Source organism: Catharus ustulatus, chromosome 3 (genome assembly GCF_009819885.2).
Source record: "Catharus ustulatus isolate bCatUst1 chromosome 3, bCatUst1.pri.v2, whole genome shotgun sequence".
NCBI lineage: Eukaryota > Metazoa > Chordata > Aves > Passeriformes > Turdidae > Catharus > Catharus ustulatus.
In genome coordinates this window covers 7682828-7708460 of record NC_046223.1, presented here as the reverse complement: position 1 = coordinate 7708460, position 25633 = coordinate 7682828, and the positions used below count along the sequence as shown (strand labels likewise).

General features: G+C 38.7%; 1 protein-coding gene across 2 annotated transcripts in view; it reads left to right on the top strand.

The window, feature by feature from the left end:
- Positions 1–25633, top strand: part of LOC116993798 (SLX4 interacting protein) — a 79270-nt gene that overhangs the window by 50701 nt on the left and 2936 nt on the right. The window contains exons 6-9 of one of the 2 annotated variants that reach the window (XM_033054879.2): positions 10216–10305; positions 10858–10935; positions 12765–12853; positions 25206–25315. In XM_033054879.2, coding sequence (XP_032910770.1) covers positions 10216–10305; positions 10858–10935; positions 12765–12853; positions 25206–25315 — 367 coding nt within the window. The remainder of the gene's footprint in view (positions 1–10215; positions 10306–10857; positions 10936–12764; positions 12854–25205; positions 25316–25633) is intronic. The other variant, XM_033054881.2, reaches the window with a different exon arrangement.

Genomic DNA, 25633 nt, shown 5'->3' with positions numbered 1-25633 from the left:
ACATAGTATGAAAATGAGTTATGTGCGTGTGTGGAAAAAAAAAAAGATGTTTGCATGCACAAACAGCTACTCTCTTACATATCTATGTGAGCTATAAAGGTCTTTCTTTATCATCCAAATATTTCTGCGGAGTGATTTTGCTGTTAGTACTTCAGTTTATGCAATACAAATGAATTTGTATATTTATGCAAATTCAAAGTTTATCTTTGGAGTTTTCTTTCTATAGTTAGGCAAAAAAATCAGTATCCATTAATCATGTGCCTTCACAAAGTGGTGTGGTGTGTCTCAGTTTCTCAGAGTTGGCTGGAAGTTAATAGGTAATTTATCTCTATCAGTTTAAAATGAAGTTTAGGGTACTAGTTTGATGCAGGTGTTTCAAGTTAGGCAAGATTAACCCCACCTTTAATTTCTGATTTGATACTCACCTGCGAATATCAAAGTGACTCTCATGTAGGCCAGGGAACATACCTTTGGAAGGAGCCCTTGGCATGCTTGTTCCAAGAGGGAATTCAGAATTTTTGGAGGGTACATGAAGCAAATTTGAAAATCTGTCCCTAAGCACTATTCCTTACTTGATTGCCTTACTCTTTGCAACATCTTTTCCTCTTGGAGGTGCTCTTCCTGTGTGCTTTCTGTTGTACACCTTCTCCAGTCCCTTGGAAGCAGGCATACAGAGGATGGATTCTCAGTGTCCAGCTCATGGACCTGTTTTAACACTAGGCACAGCTGGAAGAGGTGGCAGATAGGTTTAGGATTTTTTTGAGTGCTCACTGTTCTGGTTGAAATATTTTTATTCTAAGAATTAATAGGTTTAATAACTTCTTTTGCCTTTAGTTCAACTGTACAGTAAATGAGATTAAAAAAAAAAAAGGATTGATTCTTACTTTGAAATTAATGATTTAATCTTTTAAAAATAAAAAAGTGCTCTTTATTAAATGTTTCTAAAGAGACCAATTTTTTTTGGTTAAAATGTAAGCAAGAAAGAATAGGGATTTGAAATAAAACCTAAAAGAAATGTGATTTCCCTAGAAATGTCCAGAGGAATTTACTTAATTGCAACCAGAAGTTTGACCTGGAAGTGTAACACTTTGACCTTTTAGCTGTCTGGCTTCCTAAATGTGTTGTTTTGCTCTCTTGAAACTGTGAGAAAATCTTTTTTATACCTCTTTAACTCCTGCCTTCTCTAAAAGTCTCAGTAAAAGTCTGCAAACAATCATCAGCAAAAGAAAAATCATCACGATTTTTTAAGGCAAAAAAAAAAATCATTGCAGCTATGTTTTAAGCATTGAAGTCCTTTTCATTTTCATTTTAACTGGAAGTAATTGAGGGTATAATTTCACTGTTAAATATGAATAGGAATTTCTTTTAAATTTTCCATGCTACCATATTACACAATAATACTCTGCTGTGTTCTTAAGTTTCATTATCATATGACCAAGGTAGAAATTACAGCTTTTAAAATTGCTAACATTTTTGTGGGTTTATTCATATTTGGAAAATTTTTATAAGTCTTTATGGGAATCTGTCCAGATAGAGATGGAGGGCCAATTCCTGAAAAAAATTATGCTTCTTTTCTCTATGTTAGTGGTTTAGCAAGAGCAGTATTCTGGGTGTTTGATTCACCACTGAGTACCAGATATGTTGTGGTTATTAAACACAAAGTGTTTCTGTGGAATACAAAGGCACAGTGGCAGACCACAAACAAAACTAACCCAACAAAGCTTTGCAGGGCCCGTGCCTTAATTTGGTAAAAAAAAAAAAAAGATATAATGAAATAAAAATTTAGTAGTGTAGCAAATAATAACACTTCTACTTTTCTACCTGAAAATGAGAGGAAAAAAGTTCAGTGTAATCTTGACTGTGTTGTGGACTTAGCACTTGATGTACCATCAACTTCAGACAGATCAGAGATGTTCTAGTGCACAGTAAATTACACATAATCAGGGGGAAACATTCCATATTCACTGTACAAATCCATTTTTAAATGCCAAAACTTGCTTTAGAGAGAGAGTAGAAGATGACAGGTTTTTATTTGTTTACTGACTGTCTTTCTCTTATTCCTTTAATTAAGATACTTAGTTTGGTGGAGTTTTTTTAATGTGCACATATATGGGTCATAGAATATGGGCAATGCCTGTCTTTTGTCTGCTGTTTTCTTGCCATGGCAAAAGACAGGATTGTGGAGTTTGGTCTTTGGCATAAAAGACCTTAAATTTGCTGTTTAGTTTTGAGGAAGAGGATGTTCTATGTACTTTTTTTTTTTTGCATTTGGCATCTCTTTAGCTGATGTCAGAAATGGAGGCTGCTGAGCTGTGCTATTCAGGTGGTCCCTTATTAACACCATGCTCTTGGGTGAGCTAAAATGAGTGATTTTATAAAACCCATTTTACAGTCAGTCTCCTGCTCTTTGCACCAAAGCCAGAGCTGAGCTGGTGGCAGTGGGCAGATGATCACAATCATAGTTGTTCTTGGTCTCTTTTGGTGGTATCCTCTTTGCATCAGAGCTTGAGAGCTGAAATGCATAGAGACTTATTTGGAAATAGAGCCTTTCAGCAGCTGACTTAATTAGGGTCTGCTTGCCAGCATTTAAAAAGAGAAAATACAGAAGGCTCTATTGTGGTACTTTCCACCTATTTGCTACGCCTCAGAATTTCCTTCTATTCTGAGTTGTTGCAAATCTAACAAGAGTCTGTTGTGTGAAAAAACCTGTTAACCTCTGGCACTACTTGCTTTATTCAGACAACAGCATGAAACTGCAGGTTCAAGTCCACACATGTCTCTTAGAACTCATGTTCTTTAGAAGTGTCCTCTAGATGTTAGGGTAGAAAAGGAGGTATGACCATTAACATCTACCTCTTAGCTCCACTGGGATATCTTAACAGGAATCCTCAAAAAGAAATTGAATTAAAGACTATTTTTTGCTACATATCAAGATCACTTTTGAATAAACTATATTTTCTTGTTTAAGCCACTTTAGAAAAGTTCTGCTAAATATACCTGTTCCTGGTTGCTCTTTCCCTCTCATTCTGTCCCATCATGTCTTCAGTGGCAGTGTTGGGCTTTTTCACCAAGCCCAGAGGTGTTGTAGCCCTGTTACACAATATATTCCTGACATTCTTAGTGACCCTTGCCTAGAGACCTTGTTATTGGTAGAAGATTAAAGTCTTGGCAGCTGTGGGAGCTTTAGGGTTAAAACCCTTTCCTCTTGGGGGTAAAGGTTTTGCAGAAGTTACTTCCTATTGCCAGGGGAAAAAAAAATGGAGACCTGTGAAAGATTTGACTGACTTTATTTGAAAATCTTCCAGCATCATAATATTCGCACCAGTGATTTTGCTGTTCTAATGAACAGTAATGTGAACCAGTTATGTCTGATAAATTCCAAGAGGCTCATTGCCACATTTTGGTTGAGTTTTTGTGCTTGAAGAAACTTCGTCTTGTAGAGATTCTTCACCCCTAAAATACAAAATCCTCCATTACAAGTACTTCATGGCATAAAAAATTTCCTACTACTCATGGAATTCTTCAAGGAAGAAACACAGAGACAGGCTGAAAGGACATATTTTGTGAAAGAGGCATGTGCTGTATTGTGCATTCCCTGTGAGTCAAACTGGGGTCTGTGTGATCATGGGCTGAAATTTCTCTCTTTTATATGCTAAGGAGAAGAGACTTGTTTCCCTGTAACACATAAAGAAATTATGGGGTGAATTGAATGTTCTAACTGTAGATATGAGCAGAGGCATTGGTGTAAACAAATGTTAAAATTGCTGTGAGCCCCTAGGTTTGAAAAGTGAGCAGACCCTTGCTGCTCCCCAGGGAAGAAAAAGAGAAACCTGTGTTTTCAAAGGTGAAATGAGCTTTTGTTTGAATTGTTGTAATCCTTCAAGTGTGCTTTATAAGTTGACATGGTCCAATATATTTCTCATAACCAATAATGGTTATGAGGAAACTGTTAGCTGAGGAAAGGGATTTTTACACAGTGATCACATATCCATTCTCTCATATGGCTGATCACTGTGACATCGAGGCCACAAGAAAACTGTTTCTTGTGGAGAAATCTCCATAGGCTGAAAAGGAAAGTCTCCTCTCCCAGGTAAATTAGTGAAAGACTAATTAGTGAAAGCCTTCCAAATTAGCGAAAGAACTATTTTAAAGATGGCAAACTGACAGTTATTTTCTGAACGTTTTTGGTGTGAAAGAAAAGAAGTGTGTAGGGGAAGGAAGAGTAGTCTAAAGTTTTAGTCTGAGTTTTATTCTTTTTTTTTGTTTTCTTATAGTTTCTAGTAATAAAGTTTCTCTTTTTGCCATTTAAAGTTGAGCCTATTTTGCCTTCCTCCTAATCCTATTTCACAACAGCAAAATTTCAAATCGGTGAACCAAAACCACTACAGTCCATCACAGTGTCAGTGTCTCATTTGAGCCAGGATCTGCCTTTCTTTTATCACTGTGAGGAGTTTAGTGATGTGAGTCATTGGTCCATTTGTTTAGAGCTGTGTCTGGCCAGTGTGTGCAAAAGTGGCACTGGAGAGTTTACCTGAACTCTATCACAGCACAGACACTTCAGAGATACTTAGGCTTCTCCTGGGCTGCTGACTTGTCAGACAATGTTTACCACATGGTTTGTTTGCCAGTTCTCTCTGCCTTTTGGCTGGTAGCAACAGATGCCTTTCTCAGCCTTTCTCTTGGTTGTTGTGTTCATTCCGATGGTTAAAGAAGTCCAGGCACGTGGCTTTCTCTGGAATACATTTTAGATGTTCAAAACAGGGAGCATTCCTAAGTAGGTTTCAGTTTGTATCCATCATGTGCAATTTATAATGTGGTTATTGAGTCTGAGATCAACAAAAGGGTGAAATGAAATCTTGTGTCCTCTTAGAACACAGTTGTCTGTGGTAAAGGTGCATTGACCATCAAATCTATTGCTCTACATTTATCTGCTTGAATGGCTTGGCAGGTGCTACTGGCTGTTACTGCTCATGCATTATGGATGGGTATGGATTTTCCAGGAATCGGCCTTCCTCTCCATCCTTAAGTATTAGTGAGGGGAAGATGGTCTTTTTCCTTCAGAGCTGGTGTGTTCTCAGGACCTCCATCAGAGGCATTAATAATCTTGCAGCCAGATGGTCTCAGATGTGTTCTTCATTCTTTCCTCCAGAACACCACTGACAGGCAGCCTAAGAAATGCCTTATACTGGATCCAGTTTGGCCAGGATAGTTCTGATTTTGCAGTGAATTCCACACCTCTCCTGCTAGAGGAGAACCCTATAACCCCGCTGTAAGATTTTACAAAATGGCTCAGTCTGGTTTTGCAGTTTGTGGCTCATACTCTGAATGGTTTAGACAGTGGCCTATGTCTAGACTATCGAGTTTCTGATACCAGGGAGGATTCTTGTAAGCCTGTCCTTTCCTCTGTTGATCACACTTCTTCAAAGGTTAATGTTTTTCTTCCAGTCAGGGACTCTGTTCCCAGATAAAAACTAAATCTTGTCCCCCAAGTCTCTGGTGGGAAGGATTTCTCACCTGTTTGTGTTGGCTACTGGTTTGCGTTCAGAAGATTTAGCAGTTAGAAGTGCAGAAGTAATGCTAAAAACCAGTGGAAGAGAAAGGTGAAAAAATCAGCAATCTGGTTTTGTCTGTAAACTTGTCAGAAGTTTGGTTTAAGCTACTGTAAGGTACCCTAGAAAAAGACAGAGGCAAATTCCATCCCTGAATTTATTTGCAGGTACAAGAGTTGGCAAGGTCAATTCACTCAATAGTACACTCAAGTATTTTTTTGTCCATTCTTCAAGTATATCAATTTAATGGCCTGAATGATTTCCTTGGGTATTAAACTTCTTTTGAAAAGCTTATGGGCTGGATATTACATTTTTCAGTACACATTTTCCTGTGTACTTGCTTATAGTAATCACCTTATTTGGACAGAAGGCAGACTGTATGGAAAGAATGGATGCCATCCTGACATGTTCCAGTTCTTTTGAAACCCATTCTTTGCTGTAGAAAACTTGGAACTGGGCAAAGATGCTTCTTTTTTAAAAAATATCAAATGGATTCCAGAAAAGGCTTTCGAAATCTCAGCAGCTTTTTGTATGTGATGTCGTGCATCTATTGTCCCTGTCTTAGACTTGACTTTAAACTTGAATATCAATATTTTATTTGAATCTCTTCTAAATTAGAAATGGCAGCCTAGTCTACAGCACATGGTATGGACTTGGACATTTTTGGGAAGGAAAGCTGCACAATTAACAGGAGGTTTAGAATGAAATGTTCCTTTTTTTCTTTTGTTTACAAACAATCAGGACTTTTGATTCTGTGGTGAATAATTTTAAATGGAGAAATATGAGTGCTGAAAAGCAGTGTAATAATATATCTGTAGAGTACAGTAATTTCACGAATACAAGCCGCACCAGTTTGACTAAGATTTTGCTCCTAAACCAGAAATGCGGCTAATAATCAGGAGCGGCTAATATGTGAATAATTTTCTGACATTTACAACCTCAGAAGTGCCAGCCAGAGTGCCGAGCCGAGCAGCTGCGAAGTCGGCATTTTGCGATTGTTACAAATTGCTACTCTGTTGCACCGCGGGTGGAGCCTGGCACCCTGCAGGCAGCACGGTGGGTGGGGAGAGAGGAGGGAGAGCTCTTTCCTTCCCTCCTGTGCCGCAGCCCGGGGGAGAGATGGGGGGGCCCCGCGCCGCCATTGCGGCGGCCCGGGGAGGCGGCGGGGGCCCTGCGCCGCCATTGCTGCGGCTCTGGGAGGCGACGGGGGACCCGGGCCGCCCCTGCCGCGGCTCGGGGAGGCGACGGGGGGCTCTGTCCCCGCCCGCCGCAGCGGGAGTGGGGGGGGCTCCGTCCCTGCCTGCCACCACAGGGCAGCGCCGGGCCGTGGTGACCGAGCCCAGTGGCAGCGGCGGCTGGCCCCCAGTGGCCCCGCTGAGCGGCAGTGCCGGGCTGGGCTACCTGGCCCCTTCGGCAGCCCCGAGCGGCCGAGCCTGCACAACCGGAGCCGAACCAGTAAACACCACCCTGCCGCTGTTCTGTTACTATTTGGCAACTTTGTTGCATGCGGGTCCTCACTGCGAATGACAGAGCGGCTTATACTTGGGTGCGGCTTATTTATGGACAAAAAACGAAATATTTGCCAACACCCAGAGATGCGGCTTATACTCAGTGCGGCTTGTATTTGTGAATTTACTGTAATTTAAAGATTAAAAGCGCCATATACTGTAAACATTATTACTGGTATAGCCTAATCTGTGTGGAAAAATGAATCAAGCATGAGCCAAGTGTAGATTTTTTTAAATGTACAGTTTAGTGTTTCAGAAAGTCTAATACACCCATGTATTTACTTTCACATTATAACATTAGAAACTTGTCCTCTTATATTTCTAATATATGTGTTGCAATGATTTACTTTATTGTTACTTTCCAAAAGTAGAGTCAGTACTAATCTACAACAACCTTTCAGAAATGTGAAGTGTCTAGGCTAGGAGGGAAAAATAGGTATGATATAAAAATACTGTGTGATGAGAAATAGGTGCCTGTTAGATAAGGAAATGTTTTGGGGCAGTTTGCCTTAGGCCTGTGCTGTGGCTTTGGACAAGACTGGAGTGAAGCAGAGAGCCAGGCAGGTGCCAGATCGTGCTGGGGAGTGAACACCTGCCAGGCTACTCCAGATAACTCTGCAGCTCAGAGGCATTTTCTCAGGCTCTCAGCTGAATGGTCCATAATAGCCCTGGGAGAGGGCTTCCCACTGCTCCACGCTGCACCACAGCCTCCTCTTGGCAACATTCTGGAAGCTCAAGTCAGCCTGGCTGTGTCTCCTTTGGAAAACAAGTGTTACTGGATAGTCTTACAGGAGAGTTGGTGTCTGATACTTCCTCTTGGTGTCGTGGGACTCTGAAATACAACAAGCAGGGCAAATTACTGTTCCCTTAAAAGGCAGCACTCACTGGTGCCTATTTCAGCTGAAACTGAGCTGTGGCTTTTCTAGAACCACTTTTATGCAGTCTACTTTTGGCTTTCAGGGTCTATTTATTTCCTTGGGGTTGATTTGTTTGTTTGGTTTGTTTTTCTTGTTTACTTTGGATCTGGTGACTTAGAGTGCCCAGTTTTGAAACAAGAAAAACAAAACTTCAAGTCACTAAATACAGTTTTATTTCTGCCTGTGTGCTGGTAATCCACAAAAGGAGCTTTGTCTGTGTTGCATGGTAAAGAGAAAACTGAAGATGGGATCAACTAGGTTTGCTGAGCCCAGGATGTGTGAACTTTCTACATTGCTGGAAGAAAAATTGTCTGTAGCTTGAGGTTCAAACTTCTGGGTTGTGCTCAAAAGAAGTTAGTGATGGAGCATTTGGTACATATCAGTTGGTCTGTTCTTCCAAGAGATCATGAACAGATTTAAACTCATGCTCAGTAACTGTATGTAAAGTTTAAAAAGCTGTGAATTGCATGGAGTTCTTGAATAAGAAGGTCTTATTTTTAAGTTTATTTTTTCATGAAACAGAATACTTAATTGGATAATGTATTTCCCCAGAAGGAAGTTGAAAGAGGATATCACCATTTTTATAGTTCTGCAGTAACTTTCACAGCTTTAAAAATGGGGGAGTTTTTCAAATTCCAGCTGACTACAGAGTAGATCATGTATCATGTACAAGAGGGTTTCAAAACATTTATTGAGTGTAGCTGTGTGATACTTTCAAAATACAGGTATCTTCAATTTTCTCAGACTTAGCAACAAATAACAGCAAACATCTGTTCAGGCCTTTTCAGCAGAGTAGTAAATAATCATGGAAACGAAAATGATTTTTTTAGTGTTAGTCCCTCTGGGCTGAGCTTATTACCTCAGGTGCAATTCCCTATGAAGGCTTTGTCAGACTTGCAGACTTGAGCTGATGCTGCAAAAACAGTTTGTAGAGGTGTCTTGATCTCTTCCATAATTATTTATTTTGTCAGATCTGATGTAGGTGTTCTCTTCCACAGAACAGTAGCTGGCTGAATCAAGGGCCTCTAAGGAGAATTTGAAACTATGTTCAGTCAATCACATGTGATTAAACACTTAACCTCTCAGAGAATACCAGGACAGCAAGAAAAATAAACAGATCTAGATGTCCCTGATCTAGAAAAGAATTTCAAGAACAAAGCATCCTGCCTTTCCTGTGGGGGAAAAAAAAAAAAAGATTCACGCTTTTTCAATTTAAGATTCCTTTCAAAAACGCCCCAAAACATGTGGAATATTGCTGACAAATGGAGGTGGAAAGGAAAACTTTTAATATTTACGGTCTGAAGATTAGTTTTCCAAGTTGTACTTTTGGGAATGCAACTTTCTCAGCTTTCCAAGGTCACAGTGGTGGTGTATGTTGTTATCACACTAATAACTTATTTATATACAGGGCAAATTCTTTGATTTGACTAAGCCTACTAGCAGTGATAAAGAATGGTAGGTGCCAAACTGGAAATAGCTAAAAGTAATTTTCCTTAATTGTTCTTTTAAGTAAACACTTAATAAAACTGGTGGATTACATCCAAATTTTTCTTTAGTGCTCATCATTTTTAAGGGATGGTTCAACTTGTCACATCTTGACTCGATCTCTAAAAGGAAGTCAAATTTTGGGTGTCTTCCTGAAGGGAAGGAAAAAAGATGGCTGATAAATTTCAAAGAGATTCATTTGATTGATAACTGGAGTTCTTAATGAGAGCTGAGGCTCAACAGCACTCGATGGTGAGCTCCAGAAGATCTTGGGGAAATAGGAGAGTGGGGAATTCTTCAGGAGGATGTGCATTTATGAAAATAAATGGCTTAGAAATAAGGCATACCTTGGCACTATCTCAGTAGGGATTGAAACTGGAACAAGCAGGCTTTCCTTCTTTTTAAATGGTTAGATTATAAAAGCAACAGTAGACTTAATATTCTAACTTATCTGTGCTAATTGCACCTAGAATAGCTGACTGTCTTCAAAGCATCAATAACTGAAGTCTTGCAAACCCTATTCAAGTTGGGGAAATATCACCAACTCTCTTTCACACTTTGATTTCAGTGAGGTGCCAAGGGAGCCTGGGGAGGATGAGACACAGATGACAGTTTTTGGCATTTTCAGTGGGAATCGGGTTGCTAAATACCTTCATGAATGAAGTGCTAGCTGGTTTTCCAGGGTCATTTGGGAATTTTAGTAGAACAGAAGTAAAAGCTGATTTCCTTGTTCTAATTATCTCTCCGCTATAATAGAATCTTTTCTGTCCATTTTCTACACTGCTGATGCACAAGGATTTCTGTCATTTTTGGGAACAGAAACTGGAAAAGCCTCGGAGCTTACAGGTACCTGCTGAGTCAGCCAGCCCCCCTCGGGCTGCTGAACATAGTGAGGAGTTCAAATGTGGGCATTTCTCACCTCATTCAGTGGAACTGTAGACTTAAGCCCTTTTATCTTTGGGTTTATGTGTAGTTATCTTTTATTTTATTATTATTTTGTTTTCCTACCAGGTCTGTCACCTTCCTCTAGAAGGCAGTTAAATAAATGGGTATCTGTAGTGGTCTTGTAGAATGTGAGTGAAAACATGACACCACACTATTAAGCAAATGACACCTCGGATCAATTAATTAATCTAATTTCTGTGGTTGGATTCCAGAACTTGGTGGTTATTAATTTGTGTGGTTTTTTTCCATGTTTCAGGCACTAATTTCTTGATACTTCAGTATGAGAATTCAGCAGGTTTTTTAAAAAAATATTCCATTATTTTTACTTTTTCCTTTGTATTGTTGAACTGCTGCTTTCTCTCAATCCAGTCTTAGCAGATGTGCAACACTTAGAGACCAGAATGCCCAAGATTCCCCTTACACTTAATATTATCGTTTTGTTTTATGTTGCAGCCAACAGTTTGCACATTACTGCCTACTTTATGAAGAGATGGGTTAATCTCCGTTGTGCTCCAGGGAAACATTATCATGGTAAGAAATCAGTTTCTTACAGAGTTACTTAAATAAGGAAGAAAGAGAACATAGCTAAGACTTTGTCAGATTTTGGTCTACTTAAATCAAAATTTCTTTCAGAGCTTGGGTTTTTTGGTGGGATGTTTTACACAGAAGATTCCTGAAAGCAAAACAAAAGAAAAAATGTGTTTCTTGAGATAAGATTTTTTTTTTAACTTAATTTTAAATTTGTGTATGTCTTGCCCCAGGGTAATCAGCTAAGCCTCGCAAATTCTGTAAGTATGATGAGACTCAGCATTTTCCTGAGTCTCTGCAGGGTGAATCAAGCAAAGGTTGCAGCATGAATCACTTGATTATTGCTCGAGTGTCTTGTGACATCAACATGCAGTACAAGTGTATGCAGGAAAGGCTTTCGTTCGCCTCACAGCTATAAAATCTTGACGTAGGTGATGTCATTGGACCTTTTCTTCATGTTTTCTCAAGCCAGGATGCTCTGGAAGGAAGTGAGATCCATCCTCTTCTGCCAACAGCAAAGGAGCTGTAATGATCACTGCCATCTGCACTGACCTCTTGGCTGAATTAAATAAAAAAAAGCAAAAGCCTATAAAATACTGAATAATTGAATGGATATTTTAAAATAATTTATTGTTTTTATAGGGATTCATGGTATTCATAAATGTTTAAATCTGTCTTCAAATGGCAGCTGGTTGTTTTTTAAGTCCATATTGGCTGGAGAGATCAGTGTTGACTTTAAATATTTCATCAAACTTGTCCTTTTAGAATAGAATTTCAGAGTGTCTGCATTGGAATCTCAGCACTGGTTGCTGTCTATTCAATTTGAACTGTTCTAAAGCATCAATGAATACCTAAAGATGCCTGCAATTTGCTAATCAGCAAAAATGTAACAATAATAAGATGTTACTGGAAGCAACTTGCCCTACTTTTCAATTCTACAAAAAATATCTGTGAGATCAACCTCAGGTTTTTTTTCTGCAAACTTTGTCTCTTTCTTGTCCCACAAAAATAGTGTGTTGCGGCTTCGTTGTGAAATATAACAAACTTTTAAAATTATTAATTCTCTTTTTATAAAAATAAAACAAACCTCAGCAACAAAAAAAGATCAGAGTTGCAGATATGAAGATACTGATCTGGAAATAATTCCATTTGTAAACAAGAAAATATCCAGCTGTGCTCTTCCCATAGCATTGCTAGGTATTGAATAAAGCATTGTTTCGTATGTTCTAATCTGAGAACACTTCAATTTTTAATCCTTTGTAAACAGAAACTTTGTTGTGTTCATAACAGACCATGTGTTCTTGAGTAAAATGTGTAATTCAGTAGTAGTTAACCAATTTGTTTAATGACTTCAAAAATCTCTGTAGTCAGAGTGTGAAACACTCTGCCCTGGCCTTATGCTGAGGTTTGATGCCAAGCCCTGATTGAATGTTGTTCTGGGCTACAAACCTAATTTACAGCTTTTGTGATGAAAAGACTCATCACCAGAACAGCACAAAAGAAATCCTTGTTATGTGGTTTGTCTGTTGGTTGTGTCTAATTTTCCCATCCAGGGGTGCAGGTGGACTAATTTGCAGCCATGCCTGTCCTCTTGGGAACTCAATTTATTCTACTTATTGATTTTTTGGAATGCTTTATACAAACAAAACAAAAGGAGGACTGGCATGTTGAAGAGAGTAGGTGAGAAGCTAAAGGGGTGCACGAAATGAGCGAGTGTGCAATTAAAAAAAAAAGTAATTTTGTGTACTAAAACAACATGTATGTTGTTGTTATGAGTGGTTTTGAAAGTGGTTATGATTTTTGTAATCCTCTTCTCAATTCTTTTTGTTTAGAACTCCGTGTGTTTCCAGAGAAATTCATTATTTGTGTCAGTAAACTTGACTTTGATCCAAGTGCTTGGACATGTGACAACGGTGGATTGGTAGGAACCAAAACTGTTCTAAAAATTTTTGGGGGTTTTTAATAGAAATGAGGTGAATTTTTATATACAGATATAGTTACAGTATTATATACAGTATTTGTTACTGTAATCTTGGCACCAGAAAGTCGCATGAAGAGTTGGGCCAAAGTGTTCAAAAGAGCATCCTGAAATGAGCATAAGGCAGGCAAAAATGGGAATTTTTAAAGCTCAGCTTTTTCTGAACCTTATAAGTCTTAAAGAAAAAGACCATGTGTTTAGAAAGCAGGGTATGATTATAGTACCTTGATTTAAGGATCTTTCTTTACTTTGTTTGTTGTCCTTGTAACACTTTACTTTTCAAAATTGTAACATAGCTGTTTGCAATGTCCACGGGTTTCTTGTATGTTTTATTAGCTCTTGTTCTGCACAGCAACTCAAGCAGATCAGTGCTGGTCCTACTGGGAAAAAAAATCCCCAAACATTTATGGAGGAGAAGGCACTGGTGTGTGGTTAAATACCATAAACAATTCTCCTTAAATATTTCATCCTGAAGGCTTCATCAGGGTCAAAGGCTTCTGAATTTTATCCTGCAGTTAAGTACTGGTTGTCTCAGGAGTACTCGCATGGGCCCAGGTGCTGCTCTGTGGCTCACAGTGAGGGTCACAATTACATCCTGAGGTCTGGGTGGGTTTTAGGAGTTGATCTTACATGTATTAAAGTGTATTTGACCTCTGAAAAAACATGTTTTGTTTTACTCATTCAACTCTTTTTTTTTTTTTTTTTAATACCAAGCAGGGTGTTTGTATTTATAACGATAAATGCGGGTTTTCATGTTTTGCTTCCTAGCTTGGTACATGCCCTTAAGTGTCAAAGAATCAAGCAAATGTTTTTTAGACTCTCAGAAAAAAAAATCTCCCTGTTCTAGAAGTACTTTGCTCTTTTGAAAATTATTACTTTTTCAGTATTATCTTGAAAACTACTTAATTCTTGAAGTAGAAAATTCTATCTCTGCATTTTGACTGAGAAATAATTATGGGTTTTTTTCTTGCTTAAGTAACTCTTATGAGATATCCAATTCTGTCATTTGGTATTTTTAATCTTTCCATAAAATAAGAGTCGAGAAGTTTTCCTTAGTTTTTTTTGTGATTTTCTGTGGGAAGGAAGAAGGCAAATTCAAAAATTCAATGTTTGGGACTTTAGCTTTACTATTTCAAAATTGAATCTTGATCTGTGGAAACTCCTTGTTGTTTAAAAGGCAAGTTTAAACACTTTTATATTTAAAATGAAAATATCTTTTAGTGAGCTGATAACCTAATCAATAGTAAAGTCTTGCTTACAGATGCAATGTGTGTGCACAGGCCTGGCTGGGATGGTCAGTGTAGCGCATTGGTAGGAAAGAATAAGAGAAAGCTGTCCCTAAGGATCTTCCCTGATTTGAAGAACTTGACAAGATGGGAGCAGACCCTCAGCAAATGTTTTGGAACATCTTTTTAATTCCTACCACTCTCAATTAAAGGGTCCACTCCAATTTGTTTTATGTTCTGGGATTCCTACAGCACATTACGACTAGATTTGTCATATACTCCAGCTGAGTGCTTTGCCAAACTGTGGGAGTGTTTGATTGCCACTGAGAGTTTTTCAAGTTTTTGGCACTCCAGAAGAAAGGCAAAGAATCTGCACTTTGTGTGTGTCTGCTTTTCTCTGTGCAGTTGAGCCATGAGTAGGCTGGAATTCTAAACTCTGCCCTACAAAAGACCACCCAGAAGACCTTTCTGTTGATACACTCTGCAGATTCTGTCATGGACTGAAAATGAGGCTGTGTTTTGTTTTCTTCTGTATGTTGTTTGGGTTTGAATAATGCCACAGTGTTGGATGCAAGTTGTTTTAAACCTTTAACAGCTCGCTCCCTTGGATTTGAGGGCCTGTTTGTGTTTCACAAAAGCAGTTAACTATACATTAATGAAGGCTTTGTCACTTTGCTGTGCTGCTGTGACTGTGATTGACTTAGTCAAGACTTAGTGATTATGTGTTTTTTTTAAAACTGTTTTTTGTGCTGGTTTATGGTCTGGGTCAAGTTTTCATTTCTTTCTTCCAAGACAAATCACGTTCAGTGTTCCCCTTTACCATTACTTGGAACAAGGTTTATGTCAGCCCGGTGCACGTTTCCTTCACTGACCACAACTCTGTGCCTTCACCTGTCTTCAGCCCTTTATTCTTTGCCTTTTCCCTGCTTCTTAGGCTGTTCTATGTAGCTCTGAAATAGGCTGTGCTTAAACCACGAGTTTCAAGGGATATAGCCAGCTATGAAATAAAATTTTTATGTCCTGCACCTTAGGAAAGATTATAATTAGATGGCATTTGAGATATTCACAAGCACAAACCTCAGCATCAGTTGCTGGGATAACCAATTTTAATCCTTCTGAGATGCCTCATGTAAGACTAAGGTTATAGTGGATTAAACAGTCTCTGTCAAATTAGCTTTAAGCATAGACTAAAAGAATATTTGAGAGCACCTCTAAGGACCAGAGATGAAATGAAATAGAAAAAAAATCTATCGAGATGTAATTTTCTAGGATGTATTTGTAAATAGTTTTGTTTAAAAGCTGCAGGTAGTTTCAAGCATTTTGGAAGCAGGGAAATGTCTAGTAAAGAAACAATATAGCAAGTTATTGAAATTACCTAAGCAAATGGAAGTCTTAAGGAAAGGATGGAAAAATAGGCTGAGTTAGTAATGCTAAGTTTAACATAAAACCGTTGTTTCTTGTTTCACCAAACTGTGTTTGTAATCTTGAATAGTTTTATCTTGAAAAAGAAGACAGTTTTGGGAACATGGCAAAAGAGGAAACGAAGGAAATATATGAGAGCTCTGGAGAGATTAGTGACCTTTGTCAGTAATGACATTTTCTTGATTATGATTATACAGAGAGCTAAAATGGAAAATTGGAAATGGGTTATCTGGAGAAACAGTGGAAATGGAAATGGGTGGAAGGCTTACGAGCATTTGAAAATATGCAAACAATGGAGTATTCATTGATAACCACGTGGCTTTTTACCAAAATCAATGAGAGGAAGCACATCTAAGGAAAGCATGAAGGAGGTTAAGCTAAAGAAGATATTAAAGTGGAAATTTGAAATTACTGTTTGAGCAAAATCAGAAAAGAAAGTGGGGAGTAGGAGATCCTGTCTTGATTCAAAAGGTCTCAGGGTTTCCACTGAGCCTTGTTAAAAAAAACAATAAAAACCCAACCAAACCAAAAACAAACAAAACCCTCACAGGTACACATGGAGGAAAAGAAGTGCTAAAGATGTTCCAAGTGCTTTTAAAATCCCCAGTAGGGAAATAAACTATTTAATCTTCTTCATACATGTCTGTTTTATAAATTGTATCATTGTAGTACTCTCTAGGAGCATTAGAGAATTCTCCTTTTTAAAACTCTTAAGAACCTTAATGACAGGGTTTGCTTGGGTTTTGATTATGCTGGGAAGAGGCTTCGGGTTCTTTCATGCAAACATGAGACTTAGCTGTAATTAACAGATCTGTCCCACTGGAGTGTGCCCTGCTGGAATAGTGTGTCTATGGAATGTAGAATAAAAACTTCAGATAGCAATTTGTAAAGATTAGTCCAGGACTTTATGTGGAATTTAGTTATCATAAATGCTTTAAAGACTTATTGTTAAGTGATATCAGATTGGGTAGGGGAAGAAGGAAATGCTGTGAAATAGAATTGCACAATTCACACTAAGTACAAATCTTGGTGTGTGTATATCTATATGTGTGTATAAAATATAACAATGAAACTGCTGTGCTGGTGGGCTACTACTGGAAAGGTCACTCTACATCCCCTCCACATCCAGCCACATACTCCTTTCCTTTCTGGTTACAATGGACCAAGTGATTCTTTAGTGGAGAATGAATTAGTTCATTGACTTGATCTAGCAGAAAATTATTTATTTGTGAGGTTTCTCTGTTTTTCATTGGAAAATTAGTTTTCCATCATGTCAGTTCACGGAACCAACTCATCCTGTACCCACACACTTGCCAATTGTGATGCAAAAAAAAAAAAGTTGCAGAAGCATGAAGCCAGGATTTGGATGAATGGAGCTGAAACAACCTTTAGGTAGCAGCTAAATTACCTAGGTTTGAAAGGAACATCCACAACACATTTATGTTACATTTCTTGTAATATTTGTCTTGTTACTGTTTTTTTTATGTCACTGTCCTTTTTAAATTTTTATAGATCTGGTTTTCTGAGAATTTATAATTTATAATGTGTTGAATTCTTTTCAGTCATTATAAGAAACGGGAGAAAAACATTAAGCTGTAGTTGGTAAATATGAAGGGGGTTCACTACTTCTTTTAAAAAGGTAGAGAAGGAATCTGCAGTCTAATGAACTTTATCCAAATACCACATTAGTGGAACGGGCAAAGAATTGCTTGGGTGAGTTTTCACTTTTGACACTTCAAGCTTCTGTCACTTTTTTTACTCATCCTTCATGTTCTGTGCTCCTCCTGCCTTTGCTTCCCTGGGCATTCTTGTCTTCAGTGTTTGTCAGTGCTGGGGTCATTCAGTGATCCCCCTGAAAACAAGAGATGTTTTTGTTGTGGTTTCTTCTTGTTGTTTGCTGGTTCACTTTCAGCCAGGTCCCTTCTGTATTCATCCTTGGCAGGACCACGTGTTGGGTAAGGGTGAGACTTCCCTTTCATTGTTGGTGTAGCTTTAAATTAGCTTGAATCATTAGGCTGCTGTCTCTGAGAAACAGCATCTCAGAGTAATGATCCTGACATCTTTGACTTGGTCATAAAAAGAAAGCTACAGCAGCTTTTGTCCCAGCTGTCTGCCTCTTCTCCTTGGAGATTACCACTCCTGCAGCAGCGTTTGCCAAAAGGGCTGTGTGCCTGCATCTCATCTTTCTATCACAGTCTTGTGGATTTATGCACACCGAGCTTCCCTGGATTTTCAGGGAAAAAATTTTATTCTTTTTTTTTTTTTTTCCAGGTCATGCACTGAATTGTGGGTGGGAGCAGCTGGGGCATGTGTGTGTGCTCCTTTCTGCCGTCTCTGAGTGGGGCAGGAACCCCCAGCAAAAGGGGAGGGAGGGAGGAGACCTGAGAGCAGTGATGCTGTGAATTGCTTCAGTGAGATTTGTCTGAACTTGTCGGGAGTTTCTTCGTCTAACTTACAAACTGATTTATTTTCTGCATGGCAAGAGTCTCACAGCTGTCTGCTGCATTAACTATCCAGAGAAGTGGACAAATGATGAAAACTGACACAATTATTTCAATTAGTCAAGACCAGAGAAGGCTTTGGAGAATTTCAGAGGAACATCCCAGAGCTGGGTAGAAAGGCACTCGGGCTGTAAATGAAAGTCATCTGTTGATAGATGTGCAGTATTTTTATTGAAAAGAGCAATTGCTGTGCTCATGCAAACTGCTGAGTGAATTAACTGTGTGGTCACTGGAAAAAGACCAAGATATTGCTGCAAGGAATTGATTGGAAAAGCTTTGTTCTGTAGCATTATTTATCTGAAAAGCAGACAGAATATTAGGGTATGTATGCAATGAAATAAAAAGTAATTTTTATTGCCTTAAAACCAACAAGTAACTGGAATACATCCTCAGTAAAGTGGACCTCATTATCCAAAGTCAGGTGAAGCAGAGCAGAAATATAGGTGGTCCTGTAGCTGCAGTGTAAGTGATTAAGGTTGTAAAATGATTTCCATATGAAGCAATCCTCAAAAAGTAGGGACAAATTGAGTAATCTTTTACTCATTTTGGTAGTTGCTTCTTAAAGGAGTGCTCGAGTTGATTTAAATCTAACTACTTAGCAGCATTCACAAGATCTCATTTGTCAAAGCTTTGTGGTTAAGACATTATCATCTGTCATCATACTTTCACCTCCCTCATCTTCCTCCCCCCTCACTGTTGCTGTCACAGCTTATGCTGGTGGTTCGTGTGGATTTGAGCTGTTTCTCTGCTCTTTCCTCTCTGCACACTTGGAGAGGACAAGACCCCTGGCAGAGAGGCAGAGGGAAGGCTGGCAGGGATCATATTAAAGCTGCAGGGAGCTAAAGATTTTATTTAACTGTGGTGCATCTGTGAGATTTTGATGGCTCTAGAATTTGAAACGGTTTAACTTGCTTATTCTTGATATTCCTGTTGGGCAAAGAATATTTGACAGGATTTAAAAAAATTGAGCAATCTGTTCCTCAATCTTCAGCAGAAATCTCTTAGAACTAATAGGAAGTTCATAACTTGACTGAATAGGAAACTGAAATATATGATGGTAAAGTTCACTGCAGGATTTTTGAACAATTTGTAATGATTTGTAATTATTTGGAGGGACAGACCCCCAGTGTGGGCTCAGAAGTCTTGGGGGTTTTTGGGGTGGTGGTACTGGTGTTGGTTTTGGAAACCAAGCTATAACACTAAATTGTTGAAGAGTAATTATTTCCTGAAATGTGCAGTTCTTGTTTTAAATATTTTGGTTTTGTATAACCATTGAGATCAAGAGTTATTAGTTATTCTTGACAAGATCTCCTCCAGGTATTACTGCATATTGTAATTGCATAAAAAGAACAAAAGAGCATAAAATTGATGCATTTTTTTCTCCTGTAAGTATCAAAGTGCTGGGCATCTGAATCACACTGTATACATCATGTACTCTAAAGAGTATTCTTTTATGTCATATAAACTCATGCTGTGTCTGGAAGGGCAAATGCAAAGTTTGCTTCACTGTTGCTGGTGGGTGATGCTGAGGGACATCTGCACTGGCTGACCCCAATACCCAGTAAAGTTTAGTAGATACACAGAAGATTCTCATGCCAGGCTGGGAAAAGCTGTAGTACAGGATTACAGGAAGGCCTGTCTCAGATAGTCTCTCTTGATTTATAAGCTGGAGAAAGGGGTAAATCACCTTTAAATTGCTATTCCTTTATTTTATAAAAATCTCTTTCAAGTATGAAATGTGTCTTGCATGCATGTCCTCTTTCATAATTACTGGAGTCAGTGACCTAAAAACTGGTGGAAATGCTTGGCTGAAGATGCATGCTTATAAGACATTGGTTTCCTTTCAAATGGTAAAAATTCACAGTTTACATTTTTCTTCAGTGTCACTGAGAGAAGTTATTTTGGTTGAAAAGCTGTTGTCTACTCCTCCATTTCTTATCAGTGGACACTTTCTCTGAAGATAGAATCTGAGTCTTGTAGCATCAGTACATAAAATCAGAATGATTAATAGCTCAATTACTTAACATTAATTTTAGCAGTTCTTGCCTTCAAGCAAATGCACACAGCCTGTGTCACGTGCTGCTCAGTATGTAAATAAATCAGTTGTTTCAGGAGCACTTCTATGCCTTTAGAAAGTGTGATGGGTATTTGCTCTGTGTTACACATAGGTCTGAATTCATAAAAAGGTTCCCCTGCAGCTCTAAGTTTTAGGCAGAATCACATTTTGTTGTTCTCTGCCGTTTACAGCAGGGATTCTTCTGTTTTCTCTTCTTTAGTGGGTGTTCAAATGCAAATCTAGAGAGTTCTGAATTTCTTACACTCAGAACAGTGTGGGATTCCTCCTATATGTGAAATGCAGTTAAAATCTGAACCAAATACTTCAAAAGGAAGAAGGCATTTTCCTCATAGAAGTCATATGCTTTAAACTAATCTGGTGATGCCTGGGGGACCTTTGGAATGTTTGTAATTGCCAGGTCTTACAGATTCAGTGAGAAACTTGGGGGTTCACACCTTGTGTTCTGAGAAAGTGGAATGTGTATCACAGGGGCCTGTGATAGATTGGTCCAATGCTTGGAATTAATAGTAGAGACCATGGGATCTCCTGACAAACAAAACTAAAGATTCATGGTGTCAAATTCAAAAGAATTTTGGTGGTAGATGATGAAGACTGCACTGATCCAGGAATTTGATTTTGCTTTCTGTGCTAGGTCACGGGAAAGTTGAGCAGTTCTGCTCCTCCTAGACAGATGCAGTTTGCTCTGATTGTTACATTCTTTTCAAGATTGAAATTGGAGTATTTTTGAAAACCACCAGCATTCCTTAAAAATGGCTATTTCAAAGGCAATACCAGTATTCCAATGTAAAGTGGAATGATCCTTAATGGTTTTTACTAGAATTTACTGACATTTAGAGCAGGACAGTCAACTTTAAATGTAGAGCAATATTCCACAAATCTGATCAAGGAACTGCATTTCAGGTTGAGAATAATATCCATTTCTGTACTTGGAAGACTTCTGCAAGGGTTTTATGATGTGGTTGGAATTCATAAGTAGAACTGCCAGGACTGATGCATCACTACATTGGAAATGCAAAAAAATTTGCATCTTGAAACTGTGGAAAGCTTTTCTTTCACTTGGGTTGGGAGAGGGCAGGAGACGAGACCCAAAGTCCTGTCTCTGTCACTTTTTTATCAGTTAGATTGTAATATCTGATTCATCCTTCCCTCACAAGCCTCCTCACTTGCTTTAAGGAGCCCTTTTTGTTTATCAGATTGGCAGGAGACCTGTATGACCTCTCTGATCTGTCAGTCATCTGTTAGGACACTTCTGAAACCCAAAGGTTATATTTTATATTTGATGGTTGAGCTCATGGTACAGCTTAGAATGGCACTAAGAGAAATCATGCAATTGCAAACTTACATAAAGTTCCCCTAAAAAAGGATTTGTCTTATCAATTTTGCTAATTTTAGTTTTATTGTATGTGCCTAGGATAATACTTCATAGTTTTGCCTGTATTATTATCTTTATAGTCCCCTCCCATTTGCCACTGTGATATAAAAACTGATTTCTTGAACCTGTTGATGTATTAAGTATTTTTGATGAGCCCCATTGATAAATGCAGTTTTAAAACTGTGGTTTTTATTATGAGGCTGGGAACCAGACATGAAATTTAATTATCTTAGTCTTACTTTATTGGTACATAAGCTTGTGGCACTGAGAAGAATAAGAGACAACTAGAGAACATGACACCAGAGAGGCAGGAAAGGGGGGCAGCTGTGTTCACTTTGAAAATTTTCTTTCAACCCAGTATTAGACTGGAAGAAAAAAAGAAAAGAGTATTTGTATGAGTATATTGAGATGCTGCAAAGGCCAAAGCTTCAGGGTAATGAGTTGTAAGGGTTCCTTGCCAGTGACTATCCATGGGTAATTCTTTAACAGATATTTAATGCTGTGCTGCTGAATTCAGCTGTCCTGGAGAGAGCTGGAGATGACAGTGACCACCACTTTTACAATTTTGAGGGTTTCTTTTTCACCTTGAGTAAGTAGAAAAAAAAAAATCTTCAATTTGATAAACCTCACAGGAAGAATATTCTGTGCATAACATGTTCCTCTGTAGGTTTTGACAGAGATTTTTCTTCCCCCAGACATCTCTTTGGATAAGTGTTCAGGGTCTTAAAATCAGGTTTGGGGAGGCCAGTGTCATGAGCAGGTAGGCTGGTAAGACTTGGTAAGCTTCACTTCTGCAGGCTCTTCCCTACAGTTTTAGTGACAAAAAGGACTGAGCTTACCCTGGGATTTTAAGAGCACATATTTCTAATAGAACTTGGCAGTTCAAGGGCTAGAGAAGCATTTTAATCTTTTGTGCCCACCCAGTCTCTATACAAATGTAAATATGTCTGTCTTTAACAATTTGCCAAGAAATGTGGTTTTAATTTGTTAGCAACAATCCCACTCCCTGCAGCTCTTTCAGAGTCGAGTTGCAAGTCTGGCGGTGCTTTGACGTTTTTCTCTGTCATGGTGTCATTGTTTATATGATGTCTGCTTCTGCTGTCCTCCCTTTTATGCCTGGAATATTTTTCTTTAATTATTTCACTGCCTAAAAGGAATCTGGGATTACTAGACAGGATGAGAGCAGATTAACTTTTTTGCTTTCTTTAACAAGTCCCGAAATTCCCATAGGAAATAAATAGAATTCCCAAAACAGACAGTGTGTTTTGTTTTGTTTTAATTAACTAAAATTATTTAGTCTAATAAAGAAAATAAAGGAAGTATCACAAATAATGGCTGCATGTCTTAGTAGTATATGGAGTGCCCACTGTTGTTATTTATGACTCTCCCTGCCTTCTATTGTGGACTTATTCCAGCCTTAGGGAGTTTACATCACTACTAATAGCAAAAGGCTCTCTGGTTCCCACAGAGTCTTTCAAAGCCTGACTCATATGCCTTATGTTAATTGTTCAGCTCTCAAAATACAGCACTTACAGGGTGTGGTTCCGAGGGGAAAATCTACTGTACTTAGAGGGCATGTTCAGAAGTGTTTCACATATAAATAATTTTGATTTTTAGTTTTTGATGCCTTAACCCTTTCTGTCGCTGCTTGGTGTGATAAGTTATTTGAAAACTTAACAAAAGCTTGATGACAGTGATGTGAGGGAATGTGTTAACCCTGCAACTTGGGGCCATTAGCTCCAGCCTGAGTCAACTCACAAGTGCCATGATTTCATCATCCTCGCCTCTCTGCAGGGTCTGCTTCTCATAGCCTGGTGGGAGCATCCCAGTCCTGCAGGGTTTGGAATTAGGTGCAAGTCAGAACTGGGCTTTATTCCTTATCTGCAGTTGGGCATACATGGGGACAGGAACTATCCCCAGTCCTCCCCTGGATTTTGTACCAAGGGCTGCTTCCCATGCATTGCTTACCACAGTGACAAGAATTGTCTTGGTGCACTGCTGATCCTGGTCAGCACGTTGCGGACTGCAGATTTAACAGAGTTAACCTTAGCCGTTCCCACCCAGCAGGAACTCAGATGGGCTCTCTGGCCAAGTATGAGTGTTCAACAGCTGCTTTGATGCAGGGTGATTGTGCAAGATTCTTCAGCCTCCAAGTTGTGTGACTGTTACTGGAAATCAAAATAGTTTCTCCAGACTTTGTAGTCTCTGCCTTCTCTTAAAATTAGCAGAACGCTCAAGTGTCTTAATAGTATTTCTGTCTTTAATAGCTTACAAAGTATGAAAATATATTTAGTCAAATTAGGGGAATCTACCTCCAACAAGAATAGAAGCAGCAATTAATCCCTCAGATTAAACTAGTTAAGCTTGATTTCTGAGGTTGGGATCACATTGCATATATGCTCCGTGTGCTTTCTGCCTGCTGTAAACACACTTGTTGCACCATGAGTGGACAGAACTTCACGCACACATTCGGGTAACTTATCTCTGAAAGGAAGGCTCAGAACAGCTGTAGTTTTTTAAGTGCCAAAATGGCTTTACTTCTTTGCCTGATTATGCTCCTTCTGCTTGCAAAATAGGAAGCTGTTTTCACTGGCTATTTCTTCTGGAAAGAACATGGAGGTCCTCCTGACTCTCTCTTTTAAAACAGAAATAAAAATGGGCAGGGCTTACTTTCCCCTAAGTGACAGATTTCTTAGGGGTGTTCCAGGCAGGGGTCATGTACAGGCTTTGGCCTTGTGCCTCTGCTGGCTTTTCCTGTGTCCCTCAGTTCTTCCACACCACCTGGTTCCAGTGCCCTTCCTTCACCAAGGAATGGGCTAAAGCGGCACTCCCTGTGTTTGCATCATGGAGGCTGAGGGAGAAAAGGGTTTTCAAACACAAGGACATGCACAAAGCCTCTTCTTTTCTTGACTTCACCACTTCTTTTTCCTCTCCTCTTTAACCTTAGAGATAATACTTTTTTGGAGTGTGCTGTAGTTAATAGTGAAATCAGCAAATGGCCCTTCTCTGATTGGGATTGTTTCATTGTGAAAGGAAGTTCTCACAGCTTGAAGAAAAAGAGCATTTTCCTTCCCTCGCAGTCACCCCAACCTCGTATTGTATAAAAGGATGGTGCTGCTGTTAGCTGAGACCAGAAAGAATTCCCCTGTTGTTCTGAATGGCCAACCTCTACAAGCTGGGAGCGTTTAAATGTTAGAATTAAAAGTTTTAACCCTTGCCTTGTTCAATGAGCAAATAGCCCTGTGTAAGTTTTTTTGTAAGTATGGAAAATCATGGGAATTCCTCTAAGAATAAGTGTATAGACCACTGCGCCAGTCAGTCTCTTCAGAAAAAAATCTGACAAGCATGCTCCTGTCTACAAGAGAGATTCCTGGCATTTGTCACAGTTTAAGCCACAAAGATGTCAAATATTTGCCAACAGTTTCCTCAGATGGTTTGGAAAGCTAAATCCTTTACATTGCAGTCTTGTTTGTTTGTGGTGTATTTTAGCATACAAAATATGTTCCTTGGGAGTTAAGGGGAGGGAACTGACTAGACTTCCAAATATTAAAAGATTAAAAATAATTGTTTCTTTTAGACTGCTCAGATCAAAATAATAAAGAACAGCTGTAAATCCTCGTATTAGAAATGGAGCTTTCTGTTGAATAATCATAGCTTGATGTGTCATGTTTTAAACCTGTGTTTTCTTTTGGAGCAGAAAGAAGAACTTTCCAGCAGGACGTCTGAATATTTTACTGAGTCTGCTGAGAACAAGAAACCTAAGATTCGTCTGAGTGAACAAATAAAGCAAGACATCCTAAGGAAAATGTATGCCACTATTCTTTCTAAGCTTTTGAGTTTGTAATTGGTGAAATTTGGTTTGGTGGAATGTAGCTTATGTAATACCATTTTAAATAATATAGACTACAAAGGATTGTTTTAAATTACTGAAAGATTACTGCTGTAGTGTGGATAAAATGATGTTGTTTTTTACAGCATGGAGAAAGTTATTACAACCCACATAGATATCACACATAGCACTAGGCAGAGTCAAAACAGGATGTTTTTCCTTGAATGAAGCTCTGAGCCAAAATAAATATGTGATGCTTGAATCAGGTGAGAAACACTTCACAAATATGTATTTTT